Source organism: Cygnus olor, chromosome 13 (assembly GCF_009769625.2).
Source record: "Cygnus olor isolate bCygOlo1 chromosome 13, bCygOlo1.pri.v2, whole genome shotgun sequence".
NCBI classification, from domain to species: Eukaryota; Metazoa; Chordata; class Aves; order Anseriformes; family Anatidae; genus Cygnus; species Cygnus olor.
The window spans coordinates 20,123,801-20,149,003 of NC_049181.1; the positions used below are offsets into that span (position 1 = coordinate 20,123,801).

The following is a 25,203-nucleotide window of genomic DNA, read 5'->3' on the forward strand; positions in this document are numbered from 1 at the left end:
ATAAATGCAAGGCAATGATATTATCTTTATTATCAATTAAATTTTTAGTGCTCTGACAATCTGGCATGCAAGGTGCATCAATTGAAATCTAGCTGTGATTATTTCTAAACAGGCAGATCTTGCTAGATTAATCAAATTGAAAAGGAACAAGAGGGCAGCTCAGTTATGTCAGGATAAAATCAAATCAGTATATTAGAATCTGCATAGAAATGTTGTCATGTTTCATATCTGTTTTTTTTTTCCAAGAGACTTGTCTTTGTTTGCAAAATCTGAGTTTATATAGCAGGATCGTTGATGGCATTTCTGTAAGAAATTTTACTGGAGTTAGGACTGTGAATATTGTCTTCTGTTCCAAGAGCTTGAGACTTCATTTTGTAAGAGTAAATATGAGCATGTGGTATTTTAAGGTGATTATTCTTTACACTTCTGTTTATGTCAAGATATTCTAATCACTGTTTTATTTCTAGAGCTGTTCTCTGTGCCTGCCTTCGGTTGTATGTATGTGAGTGTTTCACCTGTATTTTTAGTGCTTCTGTATATTTTACACAAGCCTGGTCTTAATAGCAGATTTTCTGCAGAATTGTTTTGCCCATCTTCATCCCATCCTGAAATGTGTGTTAGCAGACCTGCAGAAATGGAGGCTTAGCACATCTGATTAGTTCCTGGATCACTCTGAAAAAAGATGATCAATTTATTGAGTCTTTTTATTGACTGTAAATTACTGCTATCTTTTTGCTAGGCTAACTCTCCTGAGCACCTTCAGGTGGATAGCCAATAAAGAGCTGTCTAGTGATACATTATTTTATGCATTTTCAGGTAAATCAAAGATAAAAAGGAAAGTCTAGCAGTTAAGACATTATGTAGATTTATGGCACACTTAGAAAACTTTGGATTCTTTTGTAAAATAGTGACTAGTTTGCAGTCACCTCGTGGATGTGGTTCACCTCTGTAAATGTTTTGTATAGAGGAATATTTTTATTTTTACCGTGACACCTCTGAACTACGTGTAGTTCTTTGAGAGTTGCTGAATGGGTACTAATGATGTTTTTCATAACTGGATAATGCATAATTCTCACTCTGCAGTCAAGAAATAAGATGGGGAAAATATTTGTAAGTTTATGGTGAATTTACTAGCCCTTCATGAATGATAATCCGGTAGGGTCACTTTAATAGGTTGTTACTAGGTGTTGTTGATAAGTTACCACTGATAGCTTTCTGGTCAGGAATAACTAGATAGGTCAGTCTGCCTATGCTGGAAGGTGGGGTGCACGAGAACACAAATAAGTCCTGTGGGGAAAATGTAGATGTGTTTTTTATTCTACAGGCTGGTTTTTGGCTGGCTGTTTTGCCTAGGAGGCAAAAAAAAAAAAAAAGCAAATGGCCATACTAAAACTGAATAAATCTGAATAGATTCTGCAAGGAATACGAGAACTTTGCAAACTGACTGCAAAAAACCCCTATGGCTTCCCTGTGACAGATGTGTTTTACCAAAGCTTTGTTTTCACAAAGTATCACGATTGCTGTCCTAGAGCCATCATTTTTCATTATTTGCAAACACGGAAATAACTTCAATAAAGACGGCGGCCCGATGGCCAGCTAATGCTGCCATCTCAGCATGTGTATCATACGTATCTGCGTTTACAAAACAAGTGAAAAAGGAGAAACGACAGAGGAAAGACTTAAATTTGGTGGCATTTTTTAAATGAACAAACAAAATATTTCTCACCAGATGGAAATGGGGTTGAGCAGATCACTGACAGTTAGAAATAACACCCTCCTTCACCCCGATTTTAAAGCTGACCAGCAATATTGCTGCTGTATGCACATATGTGTGTTTTGAGGTTTAGTGATTTAGTCTGAAGATGTTTGCATTATGGTATCAGTTAAAACGTTTATTCAGTCTTATTGCATTGTCTTAGAACAAAAGCATTTCTCCCATATGAGAGTTTTGCAGCACTGCAGAAACAGCACTTGAGACAAAAATTGGGTTGTGGGTCTAGGCATGTGTGTGTCGAGGTATACCTGTATGTATGGGCGTGAATGCATGAGTTTTACAATATTCAGATGTTAGTCCTGATGGATTTTAACTGTCCTCATAATATTAGAAGTAGTTTAAATTATGATACCGCTTTTAATGTTATCTAAGTAATCTGTACCTCTCTTTCATTTATATGACTCTTTTATCATATTTGAACCTTAGCCAGCATGTGACATTGCTGTTAAACTGAAAATTAATGGAGTATCAGTATCAGTAAGTAGTACAGAAAGCCTCCTTCTCTGGTCAGCTGTAACCATGGTATCTGAAACACTGTCCCACATAACCTCTTTGATGCCTTTTCTTTTTTTTTTGCCCAGAAAGAGCTTTTATCAAAATTTCTACAGCTTTCCTGTTGCACTGACACCCAAATTCATTTCTTATCAGTTGGGAATACACCGTTGGATTTTTCTTTAGTTAAAAAAAAAAAAAGTTCCTGCTGAAAAAGAAGATGAATGTAGTTCAGAAAATAACAAAAGAATATCTATGTGTGTTGAGCTGCTATCTCATTGTATAATCCTGTCTCTTTGAAGCTTTAGCTTTAGTCTATAGACCAACAGCATATACAGAAATGTAGGTTTAGCAGCACTAGGCTTTAAAGTGCTGTTCATGTTTGGTCTGATAAAATTAAAAAAATATATATATCATTTGGAAAGAGAATTAATTAGCACATTGTGCTGAGGGATGGTGAGCTGCTGTGAAGGTGTCAGGGCACAAGCAGAGGGTGCAGTTTACTGGCTGGAGAGCAAGGTGTGAGGGGCGAGGTGGCCCCTGCGTGTTCCTGGGAGCTCTGGCAAGGCAGGAGCAGGGTCAGGGGACAGGTTCCCTTTCTGGTTTCCCACAGCTGGTCTCTGATCTCCAGTAAATCCCATGCCCTGATGCTACCTTAGGGGCTTTTTCCATAAAGCAGCAATTTTACACCCCCAACTGGCACGGTGCCCCTCCAGTGCACTTTTGGATTTGAGATTCAACCTGAGAAGCACTAAAAGAAGAGCCGTGTTTAAAGTTTTCTGTTCAGAAATTGGACTTTTTCTGCATCCCACTGCAATTTGAGATATATTTGGACCCCTGAAATCCCACCAGTGCCCCCACAGCCAGGTCGGCTCCACCAGGGCCAGGAAGAACTCTTCAGTCTGCCTGAAAAATCTTCAGATTCCCATGGAGCAGTCGTGCTACACATTACCCAGCTGACCATATACCAATTCACGTGTTGCCTCCTAGCCCGAGTGGTGTGGTTTGCTGTTTGTCAGGGAGAATTACTAAAATAAAGTGTCATGATGATCCATCTGTTCTGTAAAAAGCACACAAACCAGACAGTTTTTACTTGTATGGTGTTGAAAAATGGCATTGGGTAACATTTGAAAGAAAAAAAATGAAGCACGGTATCAAAAAAATGGCATAGTGGGGTAGAAAATGTCTGGACGTGTGCATGCACGTAAACATGTATGCTTCATATGTCACACAACAGTATTGCCACCTATTGTTGGAAATTCAGACTTCACACAGATGTTCAGGGTATGTTTTTTTTTCCAATATAACTCAGGTCTCCTCCTACTGGTGAGACTGGCAAAGGAACTGAGAGTACTGTTAAGAAGAAGAGTAGCTCTTAGAGGCTCTGGTAATGGCACGGGGCTATAAAGTGATGGGCGCTCTTCAGAAATCAAGAGTGGATAAACATTATCAAAGAAATCTAAAGCTGCTGATGCTTTTACATAACTTAGATGTATGAGCCCATTGTCAGTGGCATCTCTTTGATGAACGAAGGAGTGAATGTGTCTGGTGTGCACATCTCAAGCTTATCTATGTAATTTTCATAGGGACGATTTGAACAGTGAAATAAGTTAAATAAATTGAGACAAGATTTATAAATGTATGACTGCTTGAGCTGTACTTCGAAAATGTGTGCAGAGTCAAGTTGTTCTCCATTAATTGATACAAATTTATTTGGATAATAAATACCCATTGGCATTAAATCTGATACTTGCATTGGTCTATGGAGTAGTGTTGGAGAATAAGAAGTTGGTTAATTTACATTCCTGTTTGAGAGGATTGTTTTGTTCAAAAGAAAAATGTGTTTTTTTTTGGTTTTTTTTTTTTTGGAAAGCAAAGGAAAATTAATCAGAAGTTGTCCAATACTCAGAGCATTTCTGTGAAAAATGAATGGGAGAATGTGAGTACTCTCTTACAGTCAGAAAAAAAAAATGACCGATGCAGTATTGTTTGCATAGCCCTTACCTCCAAATACACATGGGCAATTATGTGTCATTCTTTTAAGCAATCTGCTATCCACATTTATTCTTTATTAGGGCTCTTTTCATTGTTTATCATTCGCCTCTTGGATATGCCCTCAGATTTTGGAGGTGTGCAGTGAAACGTATGACTAATCCAGCCTGTGATGTCTCAGGTATGAGCGAGCTTCTTCCCCTGCAGGGGTCAGTCTGAAAACCCCGGAGCAGATCTGGCCACTTCAGGAGACACACTGCAGCTGGGGCTACGTCCCTGCCATGTTCCTGTTTCTTTGCAGAAATTTTGTTTGGTTTCACTAGGGAATCCTTGATGCTTCTGCTGTGCATGTACAAGCCTCCAGCACATGTCCCAGGCAGGGGGTTTGTGCAGCGGGCAAGCCTGACACGTCTGAAGATGCTGGATTCATGGCATGTGCATGGATTGACTGTGTGGTGTGGGTACGATAGGTCTAATGTTTCCAGAAGCTTCAGGCTCACTGTTTGAGTGTGGCATAAGCATGGTATTTCTGCTCGGGGAGGTGCAGACAGAAAAGCAGCAGCCCTTGTCCTGCTGTCCATAAAGATCTCTGCTTGCCAAGGGATCAGTCCTGGGAGAAGTCTGTCCCAGAACAGTTCTCGGATAGTAGCATCGTAAACCTTTTCAACTTTATATTAAATACTACTTTTATTTGACAATTCCTCTCTAAAAAGCCCCCTGGGGAAACAGCGACCATGATACCTCTCTGTTACTGCCTTACTTTCTTCTTCCTGTCACCTGGGGCTCTGTGTTTAAGGATGTCTCCAGGTTATGGGGTAGGAAAACACAGCCACATGTGAGTGTTCTCCTTCCCCTGAACTTTGTGGTGGGAGGACTGCATTGTTTCTAAGAGTACTTTAGGAACAACGACTACCGCGTATTTTGCAATATCCAAATACCAAAATGCAAACTCTGAAGCCTTCAAAGATTATCCGTTTCTATTCCAAAATTGCATGTTCTCAAGACAGAGTTTATTTCATTGTAAATTGAGCAGGATTATGCATGAATGGTCTGATTAGCTTTTTTCAGTGCCATGAAATTTTAATGCTTTTCTGCAGGGGGCTGAGGTAAATCTCAGGGCTGGTAGACAAGAGTTCCTGTCACTCTTTCAGGTGAAGCATAAGCAAAAATTAACCTCTATTATAGAGTATGGTAGCTAAAATGTGGAACGTTAGCACTTGTTCTGAACACATTGTGTAGCAGCATGCAGCTGTTTGAGCTATCTACAGGCACTGTACCAGCAGTTGGGCTGAGCGCGAACAGGAAGGCACTTACAGCATGCATTGGCATAGAAAGCCAAATGAGGAACACGAGAGCAGCACTGGGAAGAACACTTCTAGGTTTTTAGGTAAAGAGCTACAAAAAATAAACCTGTGGGTGAAAGACATTCAGTTCAGGGAAGTATGATTTTGTGTATTCATTGTAAAATAGATGGGTAGGTAGCTTTGGACTACTTAGGTGGCCCTAAATCTTTATTTGTATGGCAAATGTCACGTATTAGAATGGCCTTGCATTTGTGATTATTTGTAATTTGCAGCTTTTTAGCTGCAGACTGAGTTGAATCATATGGCAGAGGTTTAATTTCTGCATGACGATGTGAACAGTTTGTTGTACAGGTACCAGCATGTCCAAATCCACAGCTCATGAGAACTGTATGGCCTTATCTATCTCTCATTTGTCAAGAGTTGATAGGAAACATCTGCAGGCCTTGCTCAATCTGTTAACTGTGTGTGTTCATCCAAGCTTAACTGACAAGTAGAACGTACCCAGTAAGATTAGACTATGGGGATGACCTTTGCTGATTAGGCAATCTAAGTTACATCACACTTGGTGTACACTAAGCCACTTGTAATGAAATGGTATTTTGAAATGATTCTGTACTATTTCATCCCAGTATTAATCAGTATGGATAAAGATGAGTAAGGATATTTTTTTTAAAGTAACGTTACGTTTCACAGAAAGTGACTCAAGGAAGAGTTAACATGGAAAGAATTCTTTTGTTGGGCACTAACGATATTTTTACATTGAGTCTTGTCTTATGGTTTGTGGATGCGGTAGTGGGAAACCTTGCTACTTGTATGCCCCGAAGTTGTTAGGCTTCTAACACAGCTTGTTCAGGGAATTGATTTTGTTTATTAGGAATATACAGCATTATAATTTACTGTTACCCATAAAAATAAGTGGAAAAATTTAGCATTCCTTGGTAATATGTGACAGGTGACATTTCATGCACATACTTTTGAAAAATCTGTTGTATAGTTGCGAATTGTCAGACCTTGAACAGACCTGTGGTCAGACCTCGGTGTCGTATCAGCAGTCTCAAAGGCAGAGCACCCTTCTGTGAAGTGGGAGGAAAGGAGTTATGGTATCTTTGGGATGAAAGGAGAGATGCAGAATGGAGCATGAAATTCTGGAGAAATTTGCGTGAATCACAAACTGTCCATGGCAGAGGAGGAACAGTTTTGTGCCCTTGATAATTGGCCTGTCTTGGAAATGTGGGTGCTGAAATGTAGTTTCTTAAATTAATTGTTAGTTCAAGTTGCTGTAAGAAGGGAAGACTTTAATATATTCCCAGTGAAATATTTAGTTACCTTATTTCAAGTGACACTGAGCTTGAATACCCAAAGAAATATGTTTGCGGAATGAAAAAGGATTAACATGGCAACAGTTGTAGCCCTTGATAGCTTGCTTAAAGATCGTGGTTAAATCTCTTATTAGATTTCACAAAGATATTTGTTTCCGCTACCGAAATGATAGGTTAAGTGTCTTCCAAGGGAATATTTAATAGCAATGCTTTGTATCGTATTATCCACTTGTGGATTAAGCTTGCTGAGCTGCTGGAAAACACTGTGGTCGTCCAGAGTTCACAACCTTAATCTGGTTAGGCTGTTTCTGATGATTAACTTGGGCTTCCTTATTTATTTATTTTAAATCTAGGAGACCTTAACTTCTTAGGAATTTGTGCATCTGTGCTGAGATCAGCCTAATCCTGCTGACAGAGCTCTGAATTACACAATCTAAACCAACCGTGGAGTTCAGCGCTTAATGTGACTCAATCAGAAATAGTCTTACACCGGTTGGGAATTGAGAGGAGTGGGTGCTGAACTGAAAAACTGGCAGTTGGGAGAACTGTTCTTTATTTCTTTAATGATGTTTTTGGAATAATAGAGACCTGGTAAAAGGGACCACGATACAGGCTGTGCAGTACCGGTGTCCCGATGGAAAAGGCCCTGGCAGTGGGAGTCAGCTGCGTGTGTGTGGCAGTGACAGATTTCTCCAGATTTTGTCATCATTTCTTATGCTTTTTCTCTATTGGTTCGTGCTTTCTGAGCAGGATACTTCTCAGAGTGCTTCAATATTTGCATGATGCTTAAATGCGTAAGATAACTTTTACAAATGTTTTTTCTCAGTTTATCAGTTACATTTGTGATAATAAAATTAATATTCATTAGCTAAAATCCAAACTAATACTATTAAAATCAGCCACTCAGAGATCACTAAATGGCCATTACCGTTGCTTTCTTATCATTTCCATGCAAACAACACAATTTTATGATAAAATATTATTCATTATTATAAGCAGCAGTATCCCACGCAGACCCGTTTTCCTTTTTTGTGTGTGAAGCTAATGAAACTGTATGTTGTGTTATGTCTTGGTTGTTTGTTCTGATGTAAAAAGGTGTTTGTTTTGGTTTTGGTTTGGTTTTGTTGATGTAAAAAGGTGATGTTTTTGTTGCTTGTCTGATGTAAAAAGGTGTCTGTTCATTATTAAACATTTATTGACTACTTCTCATAACCATTTGATGTGGAAAATGATGATTGGGCTAGATTGTTAGCAAGCTGAAATTAGGTAGATAAACACATGGTACTCACTAATTTAAGTCTTTAACTTTCAGTAAATATGATAATGTTGATTACCTTCCACATTTCACCCTGGCTATTTATGCTATAAGTATTCAATTTCTCCTGTTTACTTTTTTGTTTAAACTCATCAGGGAGATAAATTTACTCGGTGTTTTGGTCAGCTGATTAATTTGAGATCTCCAGCATTTGGATGTTATCCTAATAATGTATAAATTCCGAATTCACTTTTTAACATCTTGTGTGCCCCACACCTTCACTAGAATATGAACTTCTCTTTTCCTTCCCTTGTCACAAATAGATTAAGGAGGATTTTTAATTCCAAACTCAACTAATGCTGTTTGTTATCCAAATTACTTTTGAGCTGAAATACAGCTTAAGATGGTTTGAAGTCAAGCTATTGAAGTAGTTCAGCCTGCAAACATCTGTGGTTGTAAAATGGACCCGCTCAAACTGCTAATAAGACAGGTTTTGTCAGTGTTTCAGTGCTTTTGTAATGGTTATCTTAGCCCTCTAACTTGAACAGAAGAAATCACATTACATTGCTAAACGCGTGCAGTTGGAGGCTGAGCTCAATTATGCTGCTGTGCGTCAGCGCAGTTCCCGACAGAGTTCAGAGCACGCACACTCCATACTGGCACAGGCTCCCAGCAAAAGGAAACGTGTCTCTAACTTCCAAAGTCAGTAAGGTGGTGAATATTGCAGCTCCAGGAGTTTCTCTGCATTTGCTCAGACTTAATTTTTCAATATTAAGACGGTAATGGTGAGGATGACCTTTACTGTACAGTATACGTTTGTAATTTTAGTGAGCTCGTTTTTCCAATCATAAATTGTAAAACTATCAAGTAATAAACCAGTGGATGTGAGGAGGTTACAAATATGTAGTTTACAATGTAGTCTGGAACAGGAGTTGTTGTTTCTGTTTTTATTAAAGCATACATTGTATTTAAACAAGTCTAACCAAAGAGCAGTATTTTTCAGTATGTCACATGGAGTATAATAATTGTCTGCTTACCAAATGTTCAGTGGTTAGCAATAACACTAACTGAACTCATTTGTTTGCTTTTTATTGTGTTTTTTTTAAAAAAAGTAATAAAACTGAAACACAAGAGGAAAGAAAAGTATAAAGTTTCTACTTTGTTCTTTCCCGTAGACATTTTTTGCTGACAAGCATAGCACATACTTAATAATGATTATTGGGCTGAGAATGCTGACATAGCAAAAGAAGATGAATTCTGCAAAGTTGTTTTAAATACTTAGACTTTATACCCGAGTTCGTTTCAGGCAAGAAAAAATCCCAATGCGTTTCACTTACTAGCAGGACTTTGAGTGAGAGATGGGCAGAATTAGGTTGGTGCTGTGCTGTGCTGTTTGACAAGAGCTGGATGGAAATGGTTATTCATTCTCAGCAGTTCTCCGTGCTAAACAAGGTTTCCTTCCTCCAGCTATTCAGCTGTTTCCAGTAATAAGTTGACTATTGCATTCTTTTTGTAGATATGATACTCACTCTATCACGTTCTTTTAGGGAATGCTCTCATTCCCTAAATACAGATCAGCTGAAGCCACTGGAAAGATAACTGCTGTTCCTTCAGAGTGCTCTGGCTGGGATGTCCACCCAGGGACCGGATCCTGCTGTTCTCAGAAGAGCACCACAGAGCAGCGCAGAATCAGAGCCTCTTCGTTTCTATCCTTGTTTATTTCTGGAGACGTCTTCACCACATGTAGTTCAAAGTCAGCTGTTGTAAGAGCTGTATGTACCAGCAAAGAATAAGGGTTTCTTTTGTGTGTATCTTAACTATGATTAGGTCTCCAGTCCTGATCAAAGCTTAGCTAGAAGTCTGTTAATAATGGGGTTGGGAATTGTTGGAGCTGAAATGAGAAATAGACCCTTTAATGATTGCTTTAGTAGCAAATTTCATGCTAATGTTTAGTGTTCAGCCTGCAGGTTTGTGTTCCATGTAATTCTATAAAGCCGAGATATAAAAATATAACTAGATTCTATGTGTGGGAGGAATTTCTGCATTTTTTTTCCCTAGAAAGTAAAAATTTGCATAGATTAAAACAATTCTACTTGTACTATTCTTGAAGCCAAAAATATACGTGTGTTTGTAAAAACCATTAACAAAACATACCCTTTGAGAGCCAGATGTTTACTAAGGGAATGCAGTGACAGGACTCGCGCTCTAGGAGCATATTCAGACCTGTGCTTTTAGGAAACAGATTGCATCTACAGTGGTGGGGTTTGGTGGGTTTTTTGTTTGGTTGTTTTGTTTATTATGGACAGTGCATCTTTATTCCATAATTATACAGTGTACTGTAGGTGGCCATAAAGCCTGTATTTTATTAGGTCATCTTAAAAGGAATTAATGCAGTTATTTCTCTCTTTTTTTCCCTGTTTTTGATAATGGAGATCTTTAACCTTAATTTACATCAAATTCCAAAGCCAGTATCAATTTTCAAAGAAAATCAGCTTGACAGGTAAAGATGTTGATGTAGGCAAATGTTTAGACAATTCTGCGTTGTATTTTCACTTAAAAAAAAAAAAAAGTTTTGTCCTTTTAAAGGTTGGCATAGGACATCCATTTCACATGCAAGTATTCCTTGTATTGCTGATGTAGACCGATGTTCCTATTCATGGGATTCTGGGAATGCCCTAGCTATGTGTAGCCCCAGGCATTTCACAAAGCAGCATTACTTGGGCATGGAGTGATTTCAGATTTAGGCACAGGACTTCGTTTGGTCTTTCTACTATATACCGAGATGTCTTTTGCTAGGGAACAAGAAATGACCATTTCATCTTACTTTGATGATTTGCTTCCTCCCGTTTGTTTTCAGTGCAGTGCAATCACAGTAACTGAGGGCTCAGCTTGTAAGAGGCCAGAGTTCTTCCCAAGATTGATGCAATGCGTGTCACTGGCCTGTCTCCTTTGGCATCTGCAGTCACATTTTACCTCCGTGTTAATAGTGCCTGCAGTGTTAACATAACAAACAGCGTGTTGGTAAAATGGTAACGTTTAGGAAGGTGTCCTTAAGCTACACAACCTTCCTTCTTAGGCAGAGGGGAGATTAATCTGAGTCATCCTTAATAACAGTTGACAGAAAACTTCTTGTCACATGCCAAATTGCCGAACCTTCGAGCTCCTGTTCGCCTAGAAGCATTAACATGAATATTTACAACATGTGAGGCAGGGAATTCTCTGCAGATCTACTGATGCTGAGTGCTTTTCTAGGGCAACTTATTTCTGTGGCTACTTGTGACTCGAGCTCTGTGTATATATAATAATTTCTGCGGTGTTCTTTTGTCTCTGAACTTTCTTAATTTTCTAGCAGCACACTCCATTACAGCTGTACAGTGCAATTTTCTTCAGCAATGATATTTGTCATTCAGCATCATGTTCACAAATCCTTTGCTGTTGACTTGCTCTCTTGTGCAGATCAGCAGTGGCTTACTTCATTAATGTCACAGTTACTTTCTTCTGCTTCCCCAAGCATTTTGTGCACGTAAACCCAAGCGCAGCTGAGATACCTGTGTAGTGGGGACCATCTCTTTCCTTTCCCTACCGAGCTACCCATAAAACAGGGCGGATAAGACGTGCAGTTTGCAGAGTGGAGGAGGAACGTGGGGACTCTCAGAGCACCATTATCCTGCACAAGACCACTGCAAGATGTGGAGTAAGTGTACATGGGCTGTTTCTTCCTGACCTTTTAGAGCAGCAGCCAGTAACCACATCCTGCTGGCAGAGGCTTCTTACCAGCTCTGAACATTTTCAGGTATTTACAAACACTGCAAAACAGGGAATGAAGGGTGGGATGAGAGTAAACATCCCTCCTGAAAGGAAAGGGTTTTTTTGGAAAGCATGAGATCACTGGCAGTTGTGAAAGGCAGGTGCCCATCTCCTAACCTCAGTAAGAAGGCACTTGATACGGGAGAATATAAAAAAGGATGTTCACTGAACTGAATATAATGCAATTCAGCCATAGGTTAAAGAAAGGTCATTTTCTTGCCTTGTTGGCTGGAAAGAGACAGCAGAGCCCTAACATATAATTGTGTTCTGTGACAGTAAAAGGAGCCTCTTGGTGCTTTGGGAAAGGGAAGTGACATTTTACTTGCTCATGAAAGAAACAGAGCTTCACATTAAACGTCTATTACAGTCCTCCTACTTTTCCCAATGTAAATAAAATTAACAGGAGCTGAATTGTTATCCATACAACGTCCCCAAGGAAAAATGATTCACCAAGACAACAGCAGATCCTAATATTAAGGCAGGGATAATGGTTCTGATTTTTTTTTAAAGGCTGCTGGCGTGTGTACATATATATATATATATATATATATACACACACATCTGTGTGTGTGTATGTATGTGTATATGCATAGATATGTGTAAAGGCAACAGATAAAAGCCACATAAGTCTGTTTCTTCCTTTTTTCCTTTTTCTTCATATAATTCTTCAACTGAAGAAAGCAAGCTGAGCTAAATGGAGTGGTTACGTGAGGGCTGAGGAGAATGTGTTCTTGCAAGTGCTGTGGCAGGGTAATCACCGGAGATACTCGTGTATCAGGTATATGATACACGGCCTTAAGTAGCTCAGATTTTTGAGAGCTCATTCCAACAAGCGAAGAGTGGCACAGATTCATTCCTCCTAGCTGGTGGACCTAGGTGGTTGTGGTCATCCTGCTCTCCTGGGGTTGTCCCTGGGGACACAGAGGCTATTAACTGTGTTTTTGGAGGTTCATCAAAATTAGTTGTTGCAGAATACCAGTTTCCAAACAGTTTGTGGCCCTCAGTCCCTCCTCTAGTGTTCTTGAAAAGCCTATTGTTGATAGTGGTGCCTAAATTCGGAGAAAGGGCAATATCCATATGAGCAGCACCTACACTGAAAAAAAGACATGGCAAACAGGAATTGGCCAGTAACTCCTCACTGAAAAGCTTTTTATCCTGTCTAGAAGTGTTAAGAGGCCCCACTGAGAAGGTGCTTTATGTAGTGATGGTTTAGTAAATACAACAGCCACCTGGTTTGAAGAAGTATTTCTGAGTGGAAATGACCAGTTTCTAGTGAGGCTGAGGAATTTTTTTTTTAACTTGCTTGTGCTTTAATGCAGTTGCAGTGTATTTTTCACAGATAGTTGAGCAAATTCATGTTCAACATTAAACTTCTGTCTGAATAAGCATTGTATCTTTATATACCTAAAATGTTTTCCCTAGTGCGTTATTGTACTTTAGTATGGAAATAAATGGCGAAGATGTTCATAAAGCCATAAGAAAAATGGCTGCATCCCCATGTCTGTCTTCTGTCTTCCATCATGGAGGTAAAGTTGAACACAAAAAGAAAAAAATCAGTTTAGCTAAATTAGCTCTACCAACAGGAAAGAAAAAAAAATAAAAATAAGATTTCAGAAACTGATTTTAAAAACAGGTGAGAAGATTTCAATTGCAATTTGCAAGGTTAGTTGTTTAAAAATGAAATCATTGTATATCTGTTAATGATTTTTTCCTGAAAAGATGCTACATTTTATGGAAAACAATGCTTACTAAGATGCAGGTAAGGGGCTACTTGTAGTGAGAAAGCTAAAAATGTCCATAATGTTAAAAGGCAGAATATGTAAAAATGTGAATAATGTTCAAGTAACAGAGGAAATTATTTCCTATTCTTAAGTCCAAATAAAAGAATGCCGTGACATAAAGGGATTGAATTGCACAAGAATACAGGAGGCATGATTGTATGGTTTTAGTCTGTGACATTTCCTTGTGGAGGTGAACCTTTAGACACAAAGATGGGGAATGTTCCTACTCTCCAGGGCCAGCAGAACATTTTACTGCGCTTCGTGAAGTGCTGAAGAAAATAGTATAATCAATTTGCAAAAAGCATAAGGTTGTGGATGGAGAACTTATCTTAAATTTGTCTCTGCCAAGAAGACTCCAACACTTACAAGTGGTAAAAATGGATAGAAGCATAATATATTTCCAGTTTGCACTACAGAAGATTCTCGGTACTTGCAGGAGAAATTTCTAGCAAACATCCATTACAAAAGATTCTCTATTGAAATGAGAACAAAGGTTCCACTCAAAAGATCTCAGAGGATTCAAATGTACCTTTTCATAGGTGACATGCTGATACAAGCCAGTTCTCGAGAGGTTGCGTCAAGGCATAAATCAGCAGTAATTTCAACCCTGCAAGATCATAGCATTATCATGAACAGGAGGAAAATCGATCTGACACCAGCTCAAATAATAGCACTTCTGGAAGTCACACTATATTGTACAAGTCCATTGGGAGGGTCTGCTTGTCAGAACCGTGGCACTTGAAGACACTGAATACTTTGGCAGACATCAAAGCAAGAAGAAAAGGAGCAGTAAGATGAGTTCACAGGCATGATGGTGTCAGGCATGCAAATAGCAACCAGAGTGATACTTCAAATGAAGGTGGTGCGGATGTATATATATATAAATATACACTTCAAATGCCTGAATAGCTTTTTAAGCTTTAACTTAGATGATGTCAGAACTGCACAATAATTCATGGCATTTCTTCCTAAAGTTAGAAGAGCAAAAGTTAAGAAAACCAAGTATTTAGGAAAAGAGTGAAAAATTAATTTTGTGTGTGTAGTGAACTACTTATGAAGCTACCACTATTCTTACACAGCTGCTGTGATAACTTGTTTGAATATTTGTATACTTGCTAGACATTAAAGCATAGATCACATGCCTAATTTAAGTGCTCTGACATTTTAGGCTATACTGGAAACAAACCTGACACTAAATCAGTGCTGCTTCTAGAAATCCTTGAAGTCCTAATGCAGCAAAAATAAATGAAGAAGCAGTTCCTTCCCCAAAACACTGTCAATGATATGAGCAAGCCACAACAAAGCTGAGGAGTAAGCAAGACTACAGAGATTCTGATAATATTTAAGATACTGTGTCCCATTGGCAAAATTGAGTTGGGAGCCTTCAGCATTTTGTTTCAGAGATTTTTGTTTGGTAGGTTTTTTCGGTTCTTTAAGCGGGAAAGAAAATTGCTGAGGCCCCCTGGAATGTTCCATGACGTCTTGTAGGATCTTTCTTAGACAGGAGAAAGAAAACATAAGAACAGTGCCAGAAAGAAATAACCTCTACCAGTAAAATTCCCTTTTTGTGCTTTTGTTCACTGTGATGTCAACTGATCAAAGCTTTTGTTTCATCAGGTATGATGATGCTTAAACATGGCCTTGTGCTTTGATATGTTCATAAGTACTCTGGTGAATATGTCTGTTTGTTCAATGAAGGCTTCTTTCCTTATTCTAATTTAAAACAGGAAAAATGGGAATGGAGACAAAATTCTCAGCTTGATATTTCAAACACCATTGCCAAGGCAACTAGTATCGGTGACAAACAATCTAATGCTTTAATTGTTTTCTTAGATGGTCCATGGTATTGATGCATTGTAAATTATTCTCATGCGCTGACCTTATTATACTACAAAATTTAAATTGGTATCTCAAGAAATTAATAATATCTGAATGGAACATGTTATTTTCAGTTTTTGTAATCTCACAGATACTAAATTGGGTTTTAAAAATTACATTGTTGCTAATTAGGGCTTACTGGGTCTTCTTAATTAAGCACACAGTTGGAAAAGAGACACAGCAATAATTATCTCAATTTGATGGCCATACAATTTTCGTTATCATCAAATAGCCAAAAAACAATTCCGTTTTTCTTGTCACATGTAAATGAATACAATATTTCCTCTATGTCTGTGTATTTTAAAACAGCATGCCTCACAAAAGACAATACTTGTTTACTAAGTTAAGATGCCATTTCTTCTACTGGCATACACATAAGTACATGTACACTGCAGTTTATTGTGTTCTGTTGTTAGAGAAATTATAGCACTTGCATAGTATGTGCATGTGTATATAATGTATATAGATTATATTTATACACACTAAAAAATATTATTTTTTTTAACCTCTAGTTCAGAATAAATCCAAGTGAAACTATATTTTCATAGAACTCAGTTATTAAAAGGAGTCTCCTAATTTCATGTTTTAAAAATGCAAAATTTTGCCCTTGACTGCAAAACAGTAACCATGGCAGTGGAGAGCAACCAGAGCTTCCACTGAGGAGAATTTTATTACTTCATCTGGATACGTTCAGTACAAACAAGTGTCTGGTGTATGTTGGAAATATCCTGGTGTGGTGGCAGAAAGCTTAGCTGTCCCAAGCATACTTGAATGTGAAAGGCAATGACCCTTTCTTCAATTCTAGTCTCATTTTAAAACATCTTTTACTAAGAAAATACAACCTTGACCATACATATGTTTTTTACTCCCTGGAGTGAAAAATGACTTTTGCAGAATCCATATAGAAATACTGATGCCATAAACTCAACCTACACTCTCATACAGGGTAAACTTCCTTTACCTCTTTCCCTGTATCATCCCTGCTTTGCAGTTAGGAAGTAGTTAGAAAGTTGCAAAGGCATTAGGTGATGTTCCTGTGTGTTCTGTACTGCATCAGTAGACATCAGGCACTCGGTTAGTTTTACTTAAACACAGGCTTTCTTCACATTCTGCAGCATTCCCAGATATCTGAAGCTTCGAGATGCAGAGATACTTTACAACACTTCTCATGGTGATTTCATTATTTGAAATTAAAAGTTCTCACCAGGAGTTATCCTGCAGTAAGACCAGGAATTGTATTACCTAAAGCACAGTTTTCCAGAAAGACTTAGAGTTCAGAGGATATTCTGAACCCGGCCAGGATGTATTGCCCTGAGTCATGGATGTGCTTCATCCCTCGGCAGCAGAGCCTGATCTTTTGTGCTTGAACCCCCATTGACCTAAGCTTGCTAACATCAAAGGGCTGGTTTCTGAAAGCAAGCATGAGGGAGTTGTATCATTTTGCAGTCAGTGGTGATTCTCCAAGTAAAGTGAAGGGCGCGTCTTGGCCAAGAGTTGGGTATTGCACTTTAGTAGCTGCCATAACGTATGCTTCTCAGTTCACTGTCAGGCTTGCTGTATGTCACATTCTGCCACAACTTGACTTACCTTCTTTATGATTTTATTCTCTAGTGGTTTCTCTGTGAAATTTTTGATAAAATGAACAACTCTCTGAACCACCTTGTTAACTAGAATTAAATTAGACTTTGACTAATTTTAAATGAAGACCATTAGATGTGAAAATGAACCTTATCCCTCTTGTGTCTGTCACGACATAAAAATGTATGGAGAAGTGTAATCCACCCATACATTAAAACTACATGCCCTCTAGGGAGCGTTTTTAACCTGTGGTATTTCCCTGAAAGATGCTTTTTGAACTTCCGTGTCTGATGTAGTCCACTTTAAGGCAGGAATATTTCATTGTCTCAATATTTCCAATTCTTATACACAGAGAAATACTGGCCACATCATACTCAGTGATTCGTATGTCATTACATTGCCTTCAAGTATCTTTTGATGTGCTTCTATTTTACAATCCACTAAGAACGTTTGCGTAAATTTTGTTTGCTTCTTGTTTTGTTTTGTTTGTTTTTTAAGTTCCTCTGAGTCTTTCTTCAGTTTTTTGCGGGTTGCTTCAATTGCTTTTTCTTGGTTAGTGTATGACTTTTTTTCTTCCAGTGAAAAGTGATATCTGCTTCCATTCTGCAAACTTAAATAGTCTTTCTAGATGTCTTCCTATTGCTGTCTAATTTCATACACCATCTAGATACCGATTTGTTCCTACTCTATTGCTGCTCAGCCATTTTGACTGGTATCCTTCTCTATGTGTATAACTGTTCTGTAAAATGTAGAACTTGAAGGATGAAAGGACTTCCTTTGTTTGTAATACCCAAACAAGTATTTGAGGGATATAGTATTGATGGTCTGCACAAGGTCACAAGATTGTTTTGCTTTGTTGTTTTGCTGTTTGTTTGTTTGTTTGTTTTTCTTCTTGGTATTGCATTTCTCAAAGATTTATATCAGGAGTGTTTGCTTTTGTTTTGCCTTTTGTATTTTATAGTTTTATATATCAGAATAGACTTGCTGAATAACAGCACTATTGTTTTTGCCTTCAGCGATACAGCGATGCAATTTCTGCTTAGTTGTTCATTTTCAGAAATCAGTGGTCTGAAGATGTAATAAGCAAATGCTAACTTTCAGATAACAGTATATGTTGAATGGAAAGAAATGTGTGAGGGAATTGAGCAAATATGCAGGTAGGGTTGATAGAACAGCCCTCTGAGAGTGCGAAATGGAATTACATGAGGCTGTCTTCTGAATTTAGGTTGCAAACAATGACTCTTTCCTGGTTATATGTCAGCATCATAACTGCAACTACATTTTAATTCTATGTATTTTGGAGTATGTGAGTATTGGACCTAATGCTCAGTTGAGGCCAAAACAGGTTACAGTGCTTCATATTCTTGTTCCTGACCTCTAAATAAGTCTGGCTTTACTGGTAGCCATCTGGATATACCACTGGTGATCTGACGGGGTTGATCGTGGGTAGTCAGTATGGAGATCTTATGAAATGGGCACCCGATCAGAGCATCCTGATGGGATTTTATACAAAGCCCTGTTAAAGTGATGTGATCTCTGTGGCGTTGCTGTGCTTGAGTGCAGAGCTTCTGTGCAGTATAGCTGCACACCCTGAGTTTTCTCATAAAATACCTATTGATCAGTATGTGCAAACAGCCTCGGCATAGGCTGTCTGGTAAGCCACAGCTGTCCTGATTTTGTTGTGTTTCTAAGCAAGTAGGATCTGGAATTATATGGTCTTTAAGGTCCCTTCAAACCCAAACCATTCTGTGATTCTGTGATCCTGATCTACGGAGAACGTGAAAATGGGTGGGTGATGTAAGAGGGTTTTAATGCAAGTGGAATGTGAAAATCATTTCTGAACAGACGTACAACATGTGTTTAAAACAACATACGCATAAAACATACATTAAAACTGTAAATCCATATACACACCTGTATTAGTTCCATGACTTAATGTGGTGTTCTCCCATCTAATAGAGCTTTTTGATGGTTTTGGAAACAGTGTTTCATTGGGAATTAAAATCAGTTATGTATTCCGTAAATCTAATTGTAAACTGTGTGATCTGTTTTAAAGTATGGTTGAATATTATCTGCATTTTAGCGCCTAAATAAATGCATTATTTCTATATTTTATGTATTAAGTGTAACATGTTTACGTATCTTTATAAAAACTATATTTTGTTAAATATTCTGTTAAGCATTTCAATGAAAGAACACTAATGAAAAGATCAAAAAAGTGGTCTGTGAGGAGGAGAGCATTAAGACGCTCATACAAAGGTCACTTAGAGGAACTGTAAGCTTTGATGAGACTTTATTATTTTGCTGACAAGGTCAACTTGACATTGATCAGCTGGGTGTTTTGTTTAGTTACTTGAAGGCCAGTTATTTGAAGAAACCCTTGTAAACATCCAGGCAATATTCTTTAAATTCCTGGTTTACTCCAGCATTTTGGGTTGTTGTTTATTGAGTTGTCTTTCTCCAAACAAAATACGGAATAAGGTCAAGTATTTGATTGCCAGTGTTTAAATTCAACTTACCATAACTCACCGTCATTCATTAAATTTAAAGGAATCTCTTGCTGTGGAAAAGCTTGAAGACGTGGTCAGTATTTTGCTGCGTGTTCCTGGTTTGTAAAAGCATTTTGTGTTGAAAAATTTTATGAAGTATTTTTCCAGCTCTTGCAAATGATTTATCACCTCCTTTCACATCAGGCCAGGTAGTTGTGGCTTTATGGCACATTAATGCCCTAAAGAAAACTAAAAGAAGCACAAGCACAGTCGTCATGTGGAAGGAGGCCAGAGCTTCCTGTGACACCCGAGGCTCCGGGCTGTTGGTGCCTGTAGCACTGGTGTGGGGTGGGAAGGGGAAAGTTGGCTGGACAGGCTGCAGTTGGTCTTCCTTCTGACTTTTTTTTTTTTTTGTATTGTTGTTATTTTACACCAGTGTGCTCTAAAACTCCCCTGATGAGCTCAGTTTGTCAGGTTTGCTGTGCTTTCCGAAAAGGGATGCACTGCATGTGTCTGAGGCACCTCGCGCTTGCTGCTCCGTGGCAAAATTTCTCGTCTCCTGCATCTTCTTGGTAGAGGCCCTTATAATTCCTCCTCATTTTTCCCTGATTTCTCCAGCATCTTTTCCATGTGTTGTGTCAGACAGGATGTATGGGGAGGCTTTTCCCTGTCAGTAATCATCTCTACAGAGCCATCAGGTAATCTTTTAAGCCAACCCTGTGCCTCTAAGTCACGGCACCTTTGCGCTCTTCTATCGCAGGTGAGAGTATTAAAGCAACTCATAAAGTAAGTACTTCTTTGGGAAATGTTGGCAAATAACAGTGAATTATTTAGGCAAATAGCTTTTGAAAAGCAAATAGCACTTAGTAGGAACTTGTCTACAAAAGCATCTTAACACCAACTTGATACAGTGTGATCAATCCTGAGCACAAAACCTTGAGCTTGTTGTTGAAACCCCAGCACGTTTGCCCGCCAGCTTGTCTCTGGCAGTCAGGCAGCTTGCTCAGCTTGGCTCTTTAGTTCTCCTTTTCTCTCTTGAGGAGCTTTAATTGGCTTGGGTGCTTTGAAACCGACTTTGCTGTGTAAGAGATCTGAACTTTATATATACACGTATATCCGTACAATATATACATGCTAAAGCTCTTTATTCAGATGCTGTGTTGCATTTGTTTCTGGAGAGCTATTCCATCTCAGGTTAAACAACTGGATAAACCTCCCCGAGAGTCTGTTTTGAGCAAAGCCACGTCTTTAACCTCTTTCTGCACATGGCAGGTGGAAGAGCAGGGCAGGGCAGGCTCACCACACTGCCCCCACTGCAGAGCTCTCCCCTTCTGCCATGCCACCAGGATCAGCACGCCTGGCTTTTGTGCTCCTGTTGCTGTGTCAGAAGCCTTATGTATTCCCTCCTTGCTCCATGCACTGTGTTTTTGCCACTCCTGCTCAGGATGCCAATCCTTTCACAAGCACTGGGAGCCCACGCAAGCAGGAGATGAACTTTTGCTGTGCTCGAACACAGTAACAGCTGCCATCAGTGGTTTTCCAAGACTTCAGTCAATTTCAGAAGTTAAATTCATCTCTGTAGTCCTCTGACAAAACGTGCTTTCTGTAATGTTTTTGTTTCTCTTTTGTCTCTTTTATCTTTTTCTGTGGTCACTTTTGGAGTTTCAGGTAGCACGCTCGCAGCTGGGGACTTGTGGGGTTACAGGTCCCTGGTGCACCTGGGGGCAGTTGGGCTGGTACCGGATCAGGCATTAAATTACCTCTCTCTGCCGCTGATCTTATAATCATTACAAAGCTGTCAGCAATTGCTTTTTCGTTAAGCAAAATCTCCAAACTTCTATGGTTTTGGTCCTCCAGCATTGATATTTACAGCTGCCTTTCTTGTTATGTTTAGTTTTCTAAGTTAATAGCATCAGTTAAAATAAAAAAAAAAAAATACAAGCTTGCTTTACTGGAGCTAACTGTCTGTGAACTGTACTTCTGCTGTAAAAGGTGTTCCATGCACCCCTGTCATCTCATCGCAGAGTTGGCATTAAAATGCGAGATAGGAACAGCTGCATGAAAGCAAGGTTGCAGAGCAAGTGCACAGGTTGCATGTGCATCTGCAGCCCACTTGTTTGTAATGATGTTGGATTTGAATATCATTTCAATGACATTCACAACTGCAAGCTGCATCTTGGAAGGTTTCACTGAGGATCAGTGTGGCCCCCACGTCAGTAAGGGTTCAGACGGTATGTGGAGGAAAAAGTGGGTTGTGCTGCAGGGCGGAAGCTTCTTCTTGAAATGTCCACGCAATCTGCAAAGGCAATGTCCTCCTTCTGAACTACTGTGTGCTCTCGCAGAGTAGCAGAGGGGCATATACTTGTTTTTACTAAGTCTTGATGGTTTTCTAAACTGTGAAGCCTATTATTCTTCACTAAATGTCATTTTATTTACAGGAGAGTACTTCAAAACAATGAACTTCTTGGTTTTCTATACTTCATATTTTAAAAGACGTTAAGATGTTATTTTCACTTGATGAAACATCCACCTCTTTAGAGAAGTAGTAACTGTTCCATCCGAGCTTTAATACCTAATAGGTGGTTTTGTAACATACTCTGTGCAATAACTGTGCACACTTACTGCTTGGTGTAGTGCGATAGTACTTAAGATATGGGGGTTTTGTTTGTTTCTCAAGTTATTGTTATTTTAATATCATTTTTAAAGAGTAAGACAGTAAAATTAGACATATTCAGATTCTTTCCTTGGTTGTGGTGATATAAATACAATTTAATTGGTTCATATCTACTAAAAATAAAATTGGGTCTTTGAGAGCTAAATATTTATATGTGATATCTGAAACTGATTATTGTTTGTATTTTTTCCCCAGGACTATTTCCTTAAGGATTTCCAGTTGTTCGTTTTCATGACTTTGAGCCTATTTAATAAGAGATGGAGCAGATGGACTGCAAACCCTACCAGCCACTGTCAAAAGTTAAACATGAAGTGGATTTAACTTACACAAGTTCTTCAGATGAAAGCGAAGATGGCAGAAAGCAAAGACAATCTTACGACTCAAGAGAAACTCTGAATGAATATAGCCAAGAGCTAAGACTTAATTATAACAGTCAGAGCAGAAAAAGAAAAACCATTGACCAATCCACGGAAGGTAAATCATTTATTTTATCTACTAATTACAATAATGGCTTTTTGATTACTCGCTATGAAACAATATAATGATGTCAGCAGGCAAGCAGCCATTTTGTTTTCAAAGGCATGTGGCGATAACACACTTCTTACTGTATTTTTTTTAACCGTACTGCAATGTTAGAAGTATAGGAGTTTTTTTTCAAGTAGAAGTGCTTTTGTGGCAGTATGGACCAAGTGGCATTCAGCAGACCATCACGTGATAGCTACAGATAAATTTTTCTTTAGGAGTGGCTACTCTTATCACTAGCATTGCCTGGTCAATTATTTACTACCCTTGCATGTGTTGTGTGGATTTGGGTACAAAATCAACTTTGATTTTGTAGGTTATCTCTGCGTTATGTCTGCAATGAATTCAAATGCAACAATCCTCTTAACAAAATCTGTAATCTTATAAGTAACCTGAAATATATAAAGCTTTATGAGTAAAACTGAAAATAATTATTGTGTACTGTAAGAAACAAGCAGGTGGTTGAGTTCTTTTTGGTTGGTTGGTTTTAGCCTTTTGCATGGTATGTACAGAAGTCTAGAATAAACATTTGATCGCTTCTGATGTTGCAGCCAAGGTTAGGAAAAGCTACCATTTAGATACAGATATAGGCTGAAAACTGACTAAAGTGGAAGGAAATGGGAAGAATTTACTGCAGCACTCCCTGATAGACTGCTTCTTGTGGTAACCCATACGCTGCATTTAACACACTTCGTACAGACAAGTGGCTTATCTGTTGCCTTTAGCTCCATCACAAATTCAGGCAGGGTGGTGGTGCAAGAAGAGTGTTTTTAGGAATTGGTGTACTTGTCAGAAGCAGAGAGTCTGTCCCCTTAAAGATAAAAGATCTCTGAGCAACCCCTGCCTGCTCTTCAAGGAAGTGGTTAAATTTTAGTGTGGCCACTATTTCTCAGCTAATAATTTCTGTACTTACTTAAAAAAAAAAAAAAAAAAAAAGTCTTCCACTCCTCGGGCAGCCAAGTCTCTCCCAAATTTTCTGGGTATTAAATTTTTTTTATTTTGACAAGCAAATCACAAATACGCTTTTGAAGATGGAAAAAATTGTTTCCTCTGTGATGTGTAAATTAATGCAAAAAATGAGAATAGTTGTGCTACATAGCTCTTATAGCCTTTCTGGTTTTATGGCAGATATTCTGAATCAAGCTACATTTGTAGTGCTGATGTTGTCTGAAGGTACGTGTAATTCATGAAAGAAATGATAGCTCGCTGCTAGAGATAGCCTCCATACATGTATATATGGTCCCTCCAGAGAGTTACAAAACTGCAGTATTGAGAAAGAAAAAGTCACGAATACAAATCTCAACAAAGTATTCTGTAGAAAACTTCACCATCATGTTTGGCTCATGACAAATGATCTTGCACTTGTCAGGAGAGTTCGGTTAACTAAGATGTGTCTGTGCTGCTGTGCTGGAGATGATGCAAATGTACTTGTAGACCTACTTAAAGCAACTACCTTGTTCCTGACAACTCGAGCACTGAAAGCATTGCCTCTGCATTGTCAGGCCTCTGAAGAGCTCCTTGAGGACAGAGCTTTACTGCTGCTGGGACCCGTGCTAGCTGTAGCTCCACCAGCTCGGACAAGTATGTAAGGGTCGTGATCTCTCTGCTCAGGCATAGGAAACCAGTCTGTGCGGCCTATGCTGAATTTATTCTTCCAGAACAGTGCCTCTGAAAGCAATCATGTTAATAATTTTGGAGAAATGGACAAATTAGCGTGCATTTCTGCAAGAAATTGTCAGGCATGAACTTACCTCACTTATTCGGGACTGGTGTGTTAGGAACCAGATGGATGCTTTAGCATACCAAGTATTTTACACTCACGTTGTAAAATGATTTTATTGGAAATATATGGGCCAAGATTTTTCCAGGCAAATTTATTTTTAGGAGATATCACACGAATTTTCAGGTCTTCTATTTTACAAGCATTTGTATTTTCCTTCTTAGAAGCAATGCAGTCTTGTACTGGTTCAAACTAGAGTATGAGGCTTGATGCCTACTTTTGCAGCAAAGCTCTTGAGTGCAGTAGTTTGTCAATACATAGGGCAGTGCTTAAATACTTGCTTACCTTGAGGCATCTTACCTTAATTAAGTCTAGGTCTGTATGTTATTAAGTAATATTTATTGAGCACAAAAGATCTTTTTTAAAACATACACCTGTATATTGGTTTGTGAGGATGCAGTCAAACGTTGCTGTGCTAGAAGTCATGGTTTTGTCCTCTGACAAATTCAGCTTGTTGCAACCGAGTTACTAACTGCACTGCTAGATATATCTGTTCAGCTTCCCACAAATTCATCTCTGTATCTCTGTGTTGATTTAAATCATATAGATTTCTCCTGC

The 25,203-nt window shown here is 38.7% G+C and overlaps 1 protein-coding gene across 9 annotated transcripts in view; it reads left to right on the forward strand.

Moving 5' to 3' along the window:
* Window positions 1–25,203, forward strand: part of TENM1 (teneurin transmembrane protein 1) — a 615,716-nt gene that overhangs the window by 338,250 nt on the left and 252,263 nt on the right. For 8 of the 9 annotated variants that reach the window (XM_040572077.1, XM_040572078.1, XM_040572079.1 and 5 more), the window contains one exon: window positions 22,539–22,817. In XM_040572077.1, coding sequence (XP_040428011.1) covers window positions 22,601–22,817 — 217 coding nt within the window. In that variant the 5' untranslated portion in view covers window positions 22,539–22,600. Of the gene's footprint in view, window positions 1–21,369; window positions 21,901–22,538; window positions 22,818–25,203 lie in introns of those variants that run through there. The other variant, XM_040572080.1, reaches the window with a different exon arrangement.